This window comes from Perca flavescens, chromosome 6 (genome assembly GCF_004354835.1).
Source record: "Perca flavescens isolate YP-PL-M2 chromosome 6, PFLA_1.0, whole genome shotgun sequence".
Classification (NCBI taxonomy): domain Eukaryota; kingdom Metazoa; phylum Chordata; class Actinopteri; order Perciformes; family Percidae; genus Perca; species Perca flavescens.
The window spans coordinates 12,433,461-12,447,264 of NC_041336.1; the positions used below are offsets into that span (position 1 = coordinate 12,433,461).

General features: G+C 41.2%; 1 protein-coding gene across 1 annotated transcript in view; it reads left to right on the forward strand.

Moving 5' to 3' along the window:
• The window catches only part of gramd1a (GRAM domain containing 1A), a 38,043-nt gene that overhangs the window by 3,068 nt on the left and 21,171 nt on the right, over positions 1-13,804 (forward strand). Inside the window, exons 3-12 of the mRNA XM_028579898.1 lie at positions 7,373-7,500; positions 7,543-7,634; positions 8,581-8,601; positions 8,834-8,918; positions 9,142-9,245; positions 9,448-9,543; positions 9,854-9,934; positions 10,590-10,708; positions 11,489-11,798; positions 13,609-13,762. Coding sequence (XP_028435699.1) covers positions 7,373-7,500; positions 7,543-7,634; positions 8,581-8,601; positions 8,834-8,918; positions 9,142-9,245; positions 9,448-9,543; positions 9,854-9,934; positions 10,590-10,708; positions 11,489-11,798; positions 13,609-13,762 — 1,190 coding nt within the window. The remainder of the gene's footprint in view (positions 1-7,372; positions 7,501-7,542; positions 7,635-8,580; positions 8,602-8,833; positions 8,919-9,141; positions 9,246-9,447; positions 9,544-9,853; positions 9,935-10,589; positions 10,709-11,488; positions 11,799-13,608; positions 13,763-13,804) is intronic.

The window sequence follows — 13,804 nt, forward strand, 5'->3', positions numbered from 1 at the left end:
AGAAATTATGATGAAAGAAATAATGAAATAAAGCGCTAGTGTGCCGCATTCCTTCCTTCCTTCATTCAGTTGACCGTTTTTCTCTTTGAGGATGGGCTCACTCATCTTAAAGCACCAGCACCTCATAAGGTTCAGTGGCTTAAGCAGAGCAACCACACCGTCAGCACTATGTTTGACTGTCTCATGGGTATTCCACGCAATCAGCTTTGTAAAACCTCAGCCAATTTGCATTCAGGCATTCTGAGACCAGATTTGGCTGCAGTGACAGACTGGAGTGAGTAGCCTCTCATTTGTGCTTGCTGGTTGGGAGTAAAAAAGCCGTACATCTGACAGATTTACGCTTAGTCGACTTTTCTCAAATGTTACAGAAGGTCAACTATTTTGGATCAGGGTGGCGTTAATTAGCTAATGGCTAAAACTAGTGAGAACAGATTACACCGTTAAAATCCTGACTACGTTGAGTTGATTCATGGTACACTATCACGTTATTAAAAAAAAAAAAAAAAAAAAAAGCAGGCCACACTCGGGTGGTTGAATTTCAGTAATGAACAAGAAATGTCCTTGCTACCCAGAACTAAAACATACTTACGTACAGTTTGCCCTGCAATTTATTGCTATTTTAAAAGAATAGTATATGCTTTAAAGAAGAGTGACCTGTTGAAATAAGAGAACGGCAAGGTTATTTAAACTGTAAACAAAAAGTGAGACGGCTGTTGTGGCAATGAAGAAGAACAGAGCTGGGTCACAGGGAGCTATAGGCGGGGTTCATGCGCCATTTATCCTTCCTCTGAAGCATGACATCACTTTCAGCCAATGGGAACAGGCTCTTAGTCTGATGATGTCACGCGAGCCCAATCAGAGGAGGTTCTGGGGGACCACTGCAGAGGGTGATCCTCTCTTGTGCTCCATATGAACAGCTGTGCCCTTGTCCTCTTTATATACACATCATTTTATTGACCCTGTTTAGGGCTGCAACTAACCATTATTTTCACTGTCGATAAAATGTCAGAAAAATGTTGATCAGTGTTTTCTAAAGCCCAAGATGACGTCCTAAAATTTCTCTGTCCACAACTCAAAAATATTCAGTTTATTGTCATAGAGGAGTGAAGAAACTAGAAACAATTTTCACATTTAAGAAGCTGGAATCAGAGAATTTTAATTTAGTTGGCAATATATTTAATAGTTGACAATTAATTGATTAATCTTTGCAGCTCTAACTCAGTTTTATTGTTTTGCTGGATATTAACAAAACTTTATATCCAGATTTTAGTTATGACCCTTCCAATGATGGTTTGACAGTGTTTTTTTTAATTATAAAGACCGTATGTTTATAAAGCAAGGGAAAGATTTAGGATTAAAGAATGTTTGGTAAATCCTAACACGCCTTTTCAGAATAATGCTCCAGCAAACAAATGTCTAGGGTTAAGTAAACCATAAATGAGATAAGTTATGAAAGAAATAATTAACCCTATTCACACTTGGCACTAAAACTAATCTTTGGTTATCCAATACTGCTTCAAATTTAAATAAATGATGGCAAGAAAACCACATTGAAGACTTTGACAGAAGTATTTGTACAGCGTGACAGGCTCTTCAAACACAGTTGATTTGCATTCTTCAAATAACTTGGACAAGACTAACATCTTCCCCAAAGGCAAGCTGCTGCGCTGCCATGCGGCCTTATGGCAAATGCTTATTTTTCCTGTTTAACAGTGGAAAGTTTCTTGTAGATAAAATCAGCTGTGGGCAGTTGACACAAATGCCACTCGAGATGCATTGAAGAGTCGTTGTTAACCGCAGACAGTCCAAGCTAAATCTTTCTATCATTGACTCGGATTAGTTCATTGAATTTCATCATGTCAGTGGGGACGAGGAATGCCATTACGAGTTCTTTATTTGGCTTCCTTATAGAAACTTATTGCAGCAGCTCACAGTCTATGATCACGTTCAAATATCTTTTGATATTGAGAAGAGGAGGAATTATGGTTGAGAAAGGGAGGCCCTGCCAGTGTGTACTACATAGTCTTGGTAGTCTTGTAATAATTCTATAGTTACCATATAGTGATTTTATAAGTATTATAGAAACTTGTGTTCTAACTTTTAAATAAAGCAGTCTCTGATCTACTTCAAACACTAAAGACCCGTGTTGACCTATTCGGACTGTTACAGTGTTGGTCTGAAAGATGTACTGTCTGAACAGGGCCTATACGTATATCATGCCTTAAAACCAGGCCTGCTATAAAAGGCTCCTCAGACAGATTGTTGCATAGTAAATTACTAAAGTAGTAGAGTATCCATAGAAGATGTATCAGAAGAAGAAGTAGGAAGGTATACTTCATTAATCCCGCAAGGGGCAATTCAATTTTTTCACTCTGTTATATACAGTATATTCACGCACACAGGCCCAAATACAGACACAAACGGGCCCTAGACACATGCATTATGTATTGGAAATGTCTGAGTGAGTGGGCTGCCTCAAAGGATGGCGCCCACAGAAGTGATAGGATTCAGAGAGGACCCCAAAAGATCTTGGTTGCAAAGCTTGTGTGGCTGTAGCTTCTAAACAAATGAAATGTCAGAGGTGGCTTTAAATGGTTTCCCTGTGTTTTTAGTTGTATCTTCTGTGCCTGTGAGGCATTTTATTTGATAACATCTAAATCAACCCAATATCTTCCTTCTTGACCTTGGCCAGAAATGACCAATCTGCTAGTGTGACTACTTGCAGTACAAGGGCGCTGATGAAACAGTCGATATCTTTGTATGTTCTATGAAAATCTCCAACACAGTGACCCGCTGACTGATTGCGATTGATTGTAATTGTGACCTCTCTTTATTTTTCTGCCACACTGTATCGGTTCAGCTTTGACTTTTCCTGGTTCACATAGTCTACATAAAGTTTAGTCTAAATTCAGTTGGGGAGTTTACATTCACTCTGATTATCAATCCACTTTTGGACCTGATTTCAGACATTCTTCTAAAGTTTATTTCACTGTTGCTGGACTGTATCTCATGGCCAGCTCCATTGTATTTACTTTGAATTGAAAATGTTTTTTGTTTTGTTTTTTTGGTAATGATCTTTTATTTAGTGGTTTCTTTTATATTATGGATTGTGTTTACCCTAGACTCTTTGGAGTTTGCACGGTGTTTATGCCAGAAGCTACAATCTCCTGATTAGCCAGAAGATATTGTTCTGTCCTTTCTCTTGCTCTGTTGAAATAAGACATTTTCTGTTGGCAGAAAGGAAAAGGCATACAAGTAGCACCTTTTACATCATTGTGTATACCCAACTCCTGAACATATATCCCGCTATTCTTATAAACTCCATTCAGTGTCTGTCTTGCCCCTTCATCAATTTCCACCCAGCCCATGAAACTCCACGTCATTATTATAGGCCATTGGCGAACCTCAGAAAAAACAGATTACAGAGAGGGAGACTGAATGGTGGAGATGTTGGCCTAGCTCAGCCCAGCCTGGATTATGATGTGGACTCTAATCCAGAGGGATGGCCAGAGAGATTGAGGGTTAAGGGATTGCATGGGCTCTGGGCTATGGCCAGGTGGATTCACCACAGGCAGCCATGGTCTATGTGTTTACAATGCTAGTCATGTTTAACCGGTTTATTTTTTATTTTTTTACTTCCTTATGACAGTGTGAAGGTATTCATCCCAAGTAATAAGCAATCATAATAACATCCCTTTTATATTTTAGACATTTTCATTTTTGGAACATATAGACTGAAAAAAAAACGGGGGGCTGTATAATCTGCCGCGTATGTTCTTGAATAATTGTTTGGTCTATAAATAATCAGAAAATAGTCAAACGTTCCTATGACAGTTTCCCAGAGACCAGAAGGTGGTCGTCAAGCTGCTTATTTTATCCAACCAACAGTCCAAAGTCAAAAGATATTTAAATCACTATCATAGAGGAATAAGAAAACTGCATTTATCTACATGTGAGCAGTCGGAACCATTGGGATTTTGGTACTTAAAAATGGCATACACCAATTATCAAAATATTACACTTAATTGTTTACTCATGAGGATCAATCTCAGTCTCTTAAAACTCACAGTACCTGTGTTGGAAATGCTACAGATCCCCACATATGAATCCGAGAATTGCTCAAGCTTGTTTTGGTCATCTGTTTGGTAATGAATAAAAGAAGCATACAGGGCCTGCAAAAGTCAGGATTTCACATGCTAAAAAAGGCATCCATTGCAAAGATAACTATGTTAGTAAATGTGATTTGTGACCTGTTGTCTGTGCGGTACTGGTACCTCTGAATTCCGATAAACCCCTTCAGTTTTGACTATGCCTTATCTTCCTTATCGGTTCCCCCAGTTCAGCACTACCTCACTGTAAAAAAGCAAGGCCTCACTCAACACATGGAGCCGCCTCCTCCTCTTCCCTCCCTCCCTCCACCCACCCTCTCCCTTGTTGCAAAGGGGATTACGGATGGACGCAGAGACTGCAGCCCGTTACCGGATCCTGCTAACGGCATAAAGAGCAGCGGTCCGTCCGGTACCTGGCTGCAAAATGCAGGGGAGGTCGGCAACAATGAGAAAATAACATCCGACCGCTGGACGGTGGACGATGGGCGCATTTCTACCCCGAGACCAAGCGATGAAAACAAGGCAGAAGAGCGGACATACACCCCTGTAGCGTCTGGCTTGCTTTAGCGGCATACACACACACACACACACACACACACACACACACACACACACACACACACACACACACCAGAAACACCATATTGATACAATAGTGAGCAGCAGCGTGTGAGTGTTCTTGTGGATATCAGTTGGATCGCAAACGCCTCATGACATGTTCGAGTAAGTGACAAAAGAGAGTCTCCTCTAGTGTAATGAATAGCATACATGCTATGCAGTGATCTGTCTGTGGTCCTCCTATACCGTCCATGGATGTTTGTCGTGGTCAGATGACTCACAGCTTTGCAAATCCCACTGATAACATGGGTGGGACAGGCGTCGTCTATGTAAAAACAGGTGTGCAGTCACAGTCTGATATTAGCTGTAAACTGATAGCAAGCTAGCTGTGTGTTTATGTTCATGCTGTCGGTGCTCATTCATTCTAACGTTACTAACGGTAAAGCCCCCTCAACACCTCCACCCCATTTCACTGACCATAGCAGTCTCCACCCTTGCACAATCGAGTGCTTCATGATTTTAACGAATTGTATAATTCGTATTTACTAACATATTTGGCGTTGTTCAGTTTCTTGCGTGTTTGTCCGGTTATAAAGCTAGTGTTACTGGACTGGATTGTTTTGGGTAGCTGGACCGGTGTGCTAGCTGTCCCATTAGCTCATCTTTTTAGCTCGCTTCGCTTTATTATTCATTAAGGTTAACTACACCAGAGAGTACCAGAGGTTCGTATTGAAAATTGGGACAAATTATGCTGCCGGTTAGCCTTTTACATATGTGCTGCTGACGGATTGTAAACACATGCTGACAGTTTCACATCATGGCCACACTCAGTCGCATTTACTTACCATTACGCACAACAACAAGCCTCTTTACAGCAACCTGCTGCCCGATTGTGCGAGAAGGTGATCATTTTGACTCCCCCTTTCCCTCTCCAGCTCCTGTCACTGGCAGCAGCACAGTGTGCAATATGGAGGTTATTACAAAAGATGTGTTGCACTTTGCGTGAGTTACAGACTGACAGCGGTGGGAAAAGTTGTACAGGATGTTGACCAACCTGGACTGCATCCTCTTCTCAGTCACCATTTTTTTAGAGAAGCTTTTATGCCCAACTCCGTCCTAGCACCACTCAGTCTAGTTAAGACTCCAGTTGGCTGGAGAAAGATAAAACGTAGACCTAGATGGAAGAAATCAGGATAAAAATTTACTGGTGGATTCACCACTTGCAGCATAAATCAGGGGGAGGGGAATTAATAAAATCATCATATCATAATGGAGGTAGCAAAAACTCTAATGAGGATAGTTTGAGGTAAGCGCTTGTTTGGTGTGTGTGTGTGTGTGTGTGTGTGTGTGTGTGTGTGTGTGTGTGTGTGTGTGTGTGTGTGTGTGTGTATGTATAGAGCAGTTTGGCTCAAAGGGAGCAAATGAAGTGATGAGATCTTGGTCTGGCATCATTAATGAATCTAGCAACTGTAGCCCAGAAGCAGCCACTGCAGCATACTGTTTAGTAAGTGAGCAGAGCGCTCATCAAGTTGGAGGCTATCTTATGTGTCGAGTTTACTTCTATAAAGCTAGCACTTGGGCAGCTACATCTGATTCAAGGTGTCTGCTCGGGATAAGGGAATGGACAGTGGTATGCAATTTTGTGTGTGTGTGTGTTTGTTTAAAAGAAAAAAAAAGGCAAAATTCTAAGATGACTAAAGGTGATAGTGACGGTTGTTTTACTTACAGAGGAATGACGTGGAACCATGGAAACTGTGCTGTGGCATAAATATGGTCATTTACGCGTGTCACTGGCGTGAACATTAAATGCAAATGTTTTGGCGGCAGTAGGATGACCCTGATGAGGACACTAGAGTCTGAACCATTATTTTGTGGTTAAAGGTGGAGTCAGAATTTCTGGAGAGAGATTATTTGAATTCAACACCCAAACAAGTTCATATTTGTATACCAAGTTGGCAAAGTAATATATCCGATCTTATTTACATTTTATTATCCTGGTGTAGCTCTGTTCCTCGTGGGCGAGGACGTGGGAGAGGGAAGAGATATTTGCTGAATTTGACAAAGTGTATTGGATTAGAATCACATATCATCTTTAAAGTGTAAAGCATATCAAATGTAAAATAAAATCACTGGCAATCATAAGTAAATAGGGTCTTGAAATTGTTTAGGCCTTTTTAGTCGATTGTCTGTCATAGTTATTGATCAGATTTCTGTCAATTGACTAATCGTTTGAGTCCTGACCATGCTGTTACTTCAAAGTCAAGACCACTGTGCAGCCTTTTTCTGCGTCTATGTCTAATGTTGCGTTTTAGTCTTTAAAATAGTCAGATCTGTAAATTACAGCTCAAACCCTCTGAAGTTCATGATATTCCTGGTAGTGTAATTCTAAGGGAAAATGTGGGTGTTGTGTAGTAACACTTTTTGATTGGACAGTCTTCTTGATTGGACAGTCTTAAGTCCCATTACTGAAATGCTTTAAATACCCTGACTGTCTGGCTGCTGTACTAGTCAAAGTTCAGCTGATCAAACTGGCAGTACATGGTTTTTTCTTTGGTCTTCAGTAGGCAGTTTGAGATGGCATGCTATTATCAAACAGGAAACTTCTGCAGCCTTTAATTTTGAAATTAAATATGAAAGAGTTTCCCTCTCTCTCTAGCTCTCTCCTCTGAGTTAAATCTCTCTCTGTGTCATTTTTTTCTCTCCAGTACGGCCAGTAACTCTCCACGTAGCACCCCCGGCAGCTCTCCCTCCCTGCGGCGCAGGGTCCTCGGGGGAGGCAGGGCCAGTGAGAGCGAGGGAGGAGGAGATAAGAGCAGTGTTGGAGGAGGAGGAGGTGGAGGAGGAGGAGGAGGAGGAGGAGGAGGTGGTGGTGGTGGTTCGGATAGCCCTCTGCCCTCCATACCCTCTGCCTCCTCCCTCACATCCGCCTACCCACTTGCTTCTCGCCACTTCAGCCGCAATGCCAAGGTAACTCGCAATATCCGTGATCAAGGTGATATGTTATAGATGGGTGCTAAGCTTAATTTCTAATCTACTGCTGGCGAGAGGTCTGTAGATATGCAGATATGGAGAGGTGAGGCTAAAGGCAAGCGCTTTCTACCAGTGTTCCAGTTCAATATACAGTATGATTGGTATGTAAGCTTTATGTGTTTGAGTAGTGTTTGACTCAAATCTCTTTCATGGTGACTTTGCACAGTTTGATCTAAAACAACAGTTAATAACAAGCTAACAAACAGTTGCACATGAAGGCATCATTCTAACAGATTTTTCAATTAGTCTGAAGTTTTAGCTGCATTTTCAGTTAGACTTTTGAAAGAAATTGATGATCATCTTAAATACCAAAATGTTTCTTGGCAGGGGAAATAGCATTCCACTTCACACTACACACACATATAACCATTTCCCCTGCAAAGAAACATTTTGGTATTTAAGATGATCATCAATTTCTTTAATTTTAGCCGTGTGAGCTGTTACAGTGCTGAGTGTTTCTGTCAGTGGACTTTAAAAGGTTGGCATGTTTGCTCTCTGACAATTTACCTAGCCAGTTCCTGTAGTTCTGTGTGCTTGATGGTTTCATACAAGCTTTCACATCTCTTTTATCTTTAGGCTCATTGTTGTGAAAAGAACAGCTTGTTACTAATGATACTAATGATTGTTCATGACAGATGGTCACTGACATGCACCTTTTTTTTAAAATGGAGAAGTGCTGAAAACGGCAAAACCTCAAGGTTACATGAAACAGGCGTTGCCTGTGGGCCTGCACTGGCAGTATCACATGCATACAGATATTGAAGTGTGTTACTTTACCAAACGGTTGCCGATAGATTTTCCATACCTGTGTGAAGTTTGTACTGTTGTTGAAGAGACATTTTAATACTTTTCACTACTAAATATACTGTTCTTTTCTTTACAGAAAATGCAGAGCTGGTACAATGTAAGTACACATTAACAGCCACTCATTCCACATTTCCACTCCAGGCTACATGACTTTGCTGAGGTTTGTCTGTTTAAGTTCCAGTTGAGTGGAACTAGTTACCAAGTAAAATGCTTATCAATGAAAAACTGTTAATCTTTTAGATATTAAGCCAAACATTCCAGCCTAGCCCTGATGTGCTGGCTAGTTGTGAAGTGAAATAACATGCTCTCTTTCCTGTCCTCACCCTAAGGTTCTCAGTCCTACATACAAACAGCGGAACGAGGATTTTCGTAAACTCTTTAAGAAACTTCCTGACACGGAGCGACTTATAGTGGGTGAGTGAGACACATACTGTAGGTGTCAAAGTTAAAACACTGTGTGCAGACCTAATGTGGAGCGAGCCACCCCTGTGGCACCACACGCTCACAAAGATTAAATACATCAACATCAGACCCCATTAATTTAAACTTAACCTCTTGAATTGTTGAAAAGGATTTTTTGATACAAGCCAGTTTTACAAGCTCATTTTAATTGACCTTTTCCTGTTCCTTTCCTCAGACTACTCTTGCGCTCTGCAGAAGGACATACTGCTTCAGGGCCGCCTTTATCTGTCAGAGAATTGGCTCTGTTTCTACAGTAACATCTTCCGCTGGGAAACCACTGTAAGTCATGGACACACTGTGTACACATTTGCACGCGCAGCCTAGTTAATGTCACACCTGCCATTAGATAAGAATTCCTTTTAAATGCACTTGTTTGCAGATCAATATAGATAGGCTCAGGCCCTTGTTGAGATAAGAGTATTGTGCACAGAAATACACACTGAAGCACACACACAATAAATCTTTCTCCTTCCCTGTACAGATCACTATCCTGCTGAAAGACGTGACCTCTATGACCAAGGAGAAGACTGCCAAGCTCATCCCAAACGCCATCCAGATCAGCACTGACAATGAGAAGGTCAGACTCGAGCAGAATGAACTAGTTTGGGCCCCCCAAGAACTGAAGACTTCTAATTTTAGTCCAAAAGCACATTTCTGTAGTGTGTTGACACATGATTCTTTATCCTTTACAGTTTAGTTGCTGCTACAAAAGCATGACAAGTGCTAGCTTTGATAGTGTTCACTTCAAATTATCCGTTTTTGCTAGTGAAGAAGTATGAAATAAGCTGACTTATCTTTAGCTCCACTGAGTGTAACAAAGTAAACATCCCAACCGAGGGAAACCATCAGTCAAATGACCTTTTTCTTCTTTCTTCCTTCCTGTCCAGCACTTCTTCACATCTTTTGGAGCAAGGGATCGCAGCTTCATGATGATTTTCCGTCTGTGGCAGAACGCATTGTTGGAAAAGGTACAATCTCCTCTCCCACCCTCCTGCCGGTTTATGCTGCTGCCTGGTGTGACACGACTAGTATTTATCATCTTAGAATGGAACAGTGTCAACAAGCAAGAGATGGCCTCAAACACAGGCTTGGGAGAACAGTTTAAATCACTGTTATTTGCTGCATTTGAATATAGACATTTAGTTGGACAGCATTGGTGCAGAAACACAGCAGTTTAGGATTAAAGCCCATGGTAACAGACAGCAACATGAGGCATTGACTTAATGTTTCACCTGTAAAAGGCTGTCAAATAAATATGAAATCACTGCCAAGAACAATTATCAAATGCTTTAGTGTGATTAGCATCAGAGATGTTCACTTCAAACCTACTTACTTGCTGATAGGATGGATTAAATTTGTCATTTGTCATAATGGAGATCAGCAAAATTTAACATTGTCTATCTTAAGGCAACACATTTCAAAGTCTGACAACAAAAAAAGACCAAAAATAAGTTGATTGGCTATTTTAATGTCATAAAAAAGATAAATCTGATGGGTTGTGAATTTGTTAATTGCATTATCCTGATAACGATGTGGCTGTGCGGATGTCCCCCGTCGGTTATCAGCCATTTTAATTTGGTCCTAATTAACTACTGAATAAGAATATTTGGGTTTATTTTACAGTCCCTATCCCCCAAAGAGCTCTGGCACATCGTACACCAGTGTTACGGCACTGAACTGGGCCTCACTAGTGAAGACGACGACTACGTCTCTCCCACCACTGAACACATGAACGGCCTACTGTGAGTGATTCCTGTGTAAAACCATGTTAATATATGGTGCAGTGCATTCTATTTGTATGTGTGCAGGCATGTCAAAACACTGACTAAAAGAGTAAGTAGTTTGTGTGAGGGTCATGTGTAATTGGTAATTTATTTCTGTGTTATTTGAGTAAGTTACAAACATAAGTAACATTTTTGGAGTAAACAATTGTGGAATACGCTTGTTTTGTTTAATATAATACTAATTACTATTGATTGTCAAGTTCAAGAAAACTACTATGCATCATTAATTGTGCTGTCTCTTCCTGTGCTAGCGCTGGGAACTTTGTTTACTATCACTGACATTTAAGCAACATTTATGTAAATAAATACCTTACTAGTATAACAAAAGGGATGGACAAATGTGTAATATTACTGTGTTTGCTTGTTAAAACAGAAAAAGCTGTAGAGGAAACAATCCTCAGGTTCTCCAGTTACATGTATGTGCAAATACCACCAGACCAACTGACATACATGAAGTTTGAGGGCTTAGTTAGCTCTTTAAACAAATAAGTGGATACTGAAGACAGGAGCTTTTTTCTAAGCAGAACCTATTCAAGTTATTAATTTAAGTTTTATTAACTATTATTTTTTTTATGCCAGCTGAGCTAGCTTAACAATTTCATTAAATGCCTGGTTGGTTAAAGATTGCTAACAACTAGTTCTAACAAGCTCTAAGTAGCTCTTGGCTCTTTCTCGCACACTTTCTCTGTATGTGTCTCTGTCTCACGCACTCTCGCTTCCTCTCCCTGTGTTTCCCAGGCCAGGTGACGAGTCAGTGTCGGTTACAGACCTACTAGACCTGAGCTCAGTGTCGGTTCCCTCTACGGGCAGCTCTCCCCCTCCCCTGGTGCCCTGCGGTCTAGCCAGAGCTCCCTCAGCTACCAACCTCGCGGGCTCCTCTCTCCCTTCCTCTGCCTCATTTCTGCCCATAGAGGTGCCTTCGTCGTCTGGACGCAGACTCAGCTCTGACCCCCTCGAACCCAGCCCGCCCAGCTCCCACGGTTCGCTGCCATCCACCACTCCCACCAACGCCTCTGCCTCCGCTCCGGCCTCTACTGCTGCTTCCTTTGTGAGTGTTCCTCTGGACACCCACACATACACACATGCAACATTGCAAAAGCTAGTCATCAATGTATGCATACTCTGATCTCATCAGATGTCTTATTTTGTATTACTTCACGTGCAAGACAATTGAGCAAGAATTGTAAAAGACCTGCACCAGCTGCAAGGCGGTCAACGTTATGCATATTCAGAAACTACAGGTTTAGAGCTGTGGACTGTCAGTATCAAATGCTTAGAGTAGAGACGATCACTTTAATAATCTGATTTATCACGGACAGTTCAGAAAAGTCTGCTCACTAATTCATCTGCTCCTGCTATTTGTGTTTTTAAGACTGCAGCCTGACGTTTGCAGACATCTGACTAGCTAGCATTAGCAGCATGGCCAGGATGGACTGAATTAAGTAGAATCCACACACTGCTCCGTTGACTCCCTTGGCTTTACCTCTCATAACCAAAGATAATACCTAGTCAACAAACTCAAACAGAGAGCTTAGATCTGTGTGCAGAGTCTTCTTTTTGGTCTGTCCCTCACGTAGATGTGACCGCTATATTCACTATATATAGCGGTCAGCCAGAGCCGGCTAACCAGCTGGAGTCATAACAGTCTCATAAACTGCAGCAGGTGCACATATAGTGTAACTATTCACATAACATTTACGGGTCTGTTGTTGTGACTTAAGAAAAGTTTTTTTTCACATTGTGCAAAAACTAAATCTAAACGTACAATACATTTTTATGCAGTGTAATCAATGGTCAACTGACCGATGTGGTAGAATCTTTCTTAGTGTAATGTCAGTGTTTTAGCAAGTAAAAACTGGTATCTAGCCAGCTGTGATTTAGGGATTGACCGATATGGATTTCTTAGTGCCGATACAGATTTATTTTCTTTTTCATCAGCCTTAACCGATGCCGCTGCAGATTTTCTTGAGCTGATATTTGGAGCCGATACTGCTTTTGCTCCCTCAATTTACATCATAAAAATGTAAACCCTGCCACACTGGATTTGTTTTTGGAATCTGCTCTGCCATTTCTTTTAAAAATAATAAACAAAAACACAGATCAGTGTCACTTCTGCAGTCATCTTACATTCATATCACCCAAATTATGTGTGCAATGTGCATCATATGGATGGGTGCACTGCATATGGTTAACTGTGCAAGGGTAAAAGGCTTTCATCAACATCTACAACACAGCCTTGATGATGCATTGCTTGCTTACATATTATAAGACCGATATAATCAGGTCATCACAAAATGTCCTTTGCCAACACCTTTAAATAATTTAAGAAAACAATAAACCTGAAAAGTAGCCATTGAAATAAAGTGCTTGATTTGTAATTTAAGACTGCCATGAAGTAACGTCACCCAACATCGCTTAGAGCACCTTTTTAAAGAAGGCAAAAATGATGCAGTGGATAAACATCACTTAAAACAGAATAAAATGAAGGGAAATACAAAGATCAAAAATACCAGACAAGAAACAGGATGCATTTAAGTAAGGATGTGGATGATGTATTGTTGCTCCGGTTGGTTCTATGTCCAATCAGTTCTGCTCAAAAACAGCTGCTTTGGTAGTTTCCCCTGCAGTCTGGATCTACGGACAGCCCAAAGCAAAGCTAAAGTGAATAAATGCAGTGCTGTGTTGACTGTCTGAGGTTTCACATTAATGGCACAGCTGCATTGGCATGTCTGCCGCGTCAACTCAAGCTCAGCTGAGGCCTCTTTCCTCTCAAGTCATATGACAATGGGGTGATTTCCCTACAAACCTCTTGCTAACTCTCCTCTTGTCTGCGTTTTTCTTCCCCCTCACTGCATTAGAATCTGGAAGAGGGTGTGGACAGCCTGTCCGAGTCAGCCAATCACATGCTGCTCCCGCCAACCACCAGTCTGGGAAACCTCTCCTCATTGGACATCACCAACGATGAGGAACTGCCCACAGATCCCAGCAACTCCTCTGACACGCAAGAAGAGAGTGAGTGTTGTTTGGGTGAACAAACCACCCCAAGAACCCAGC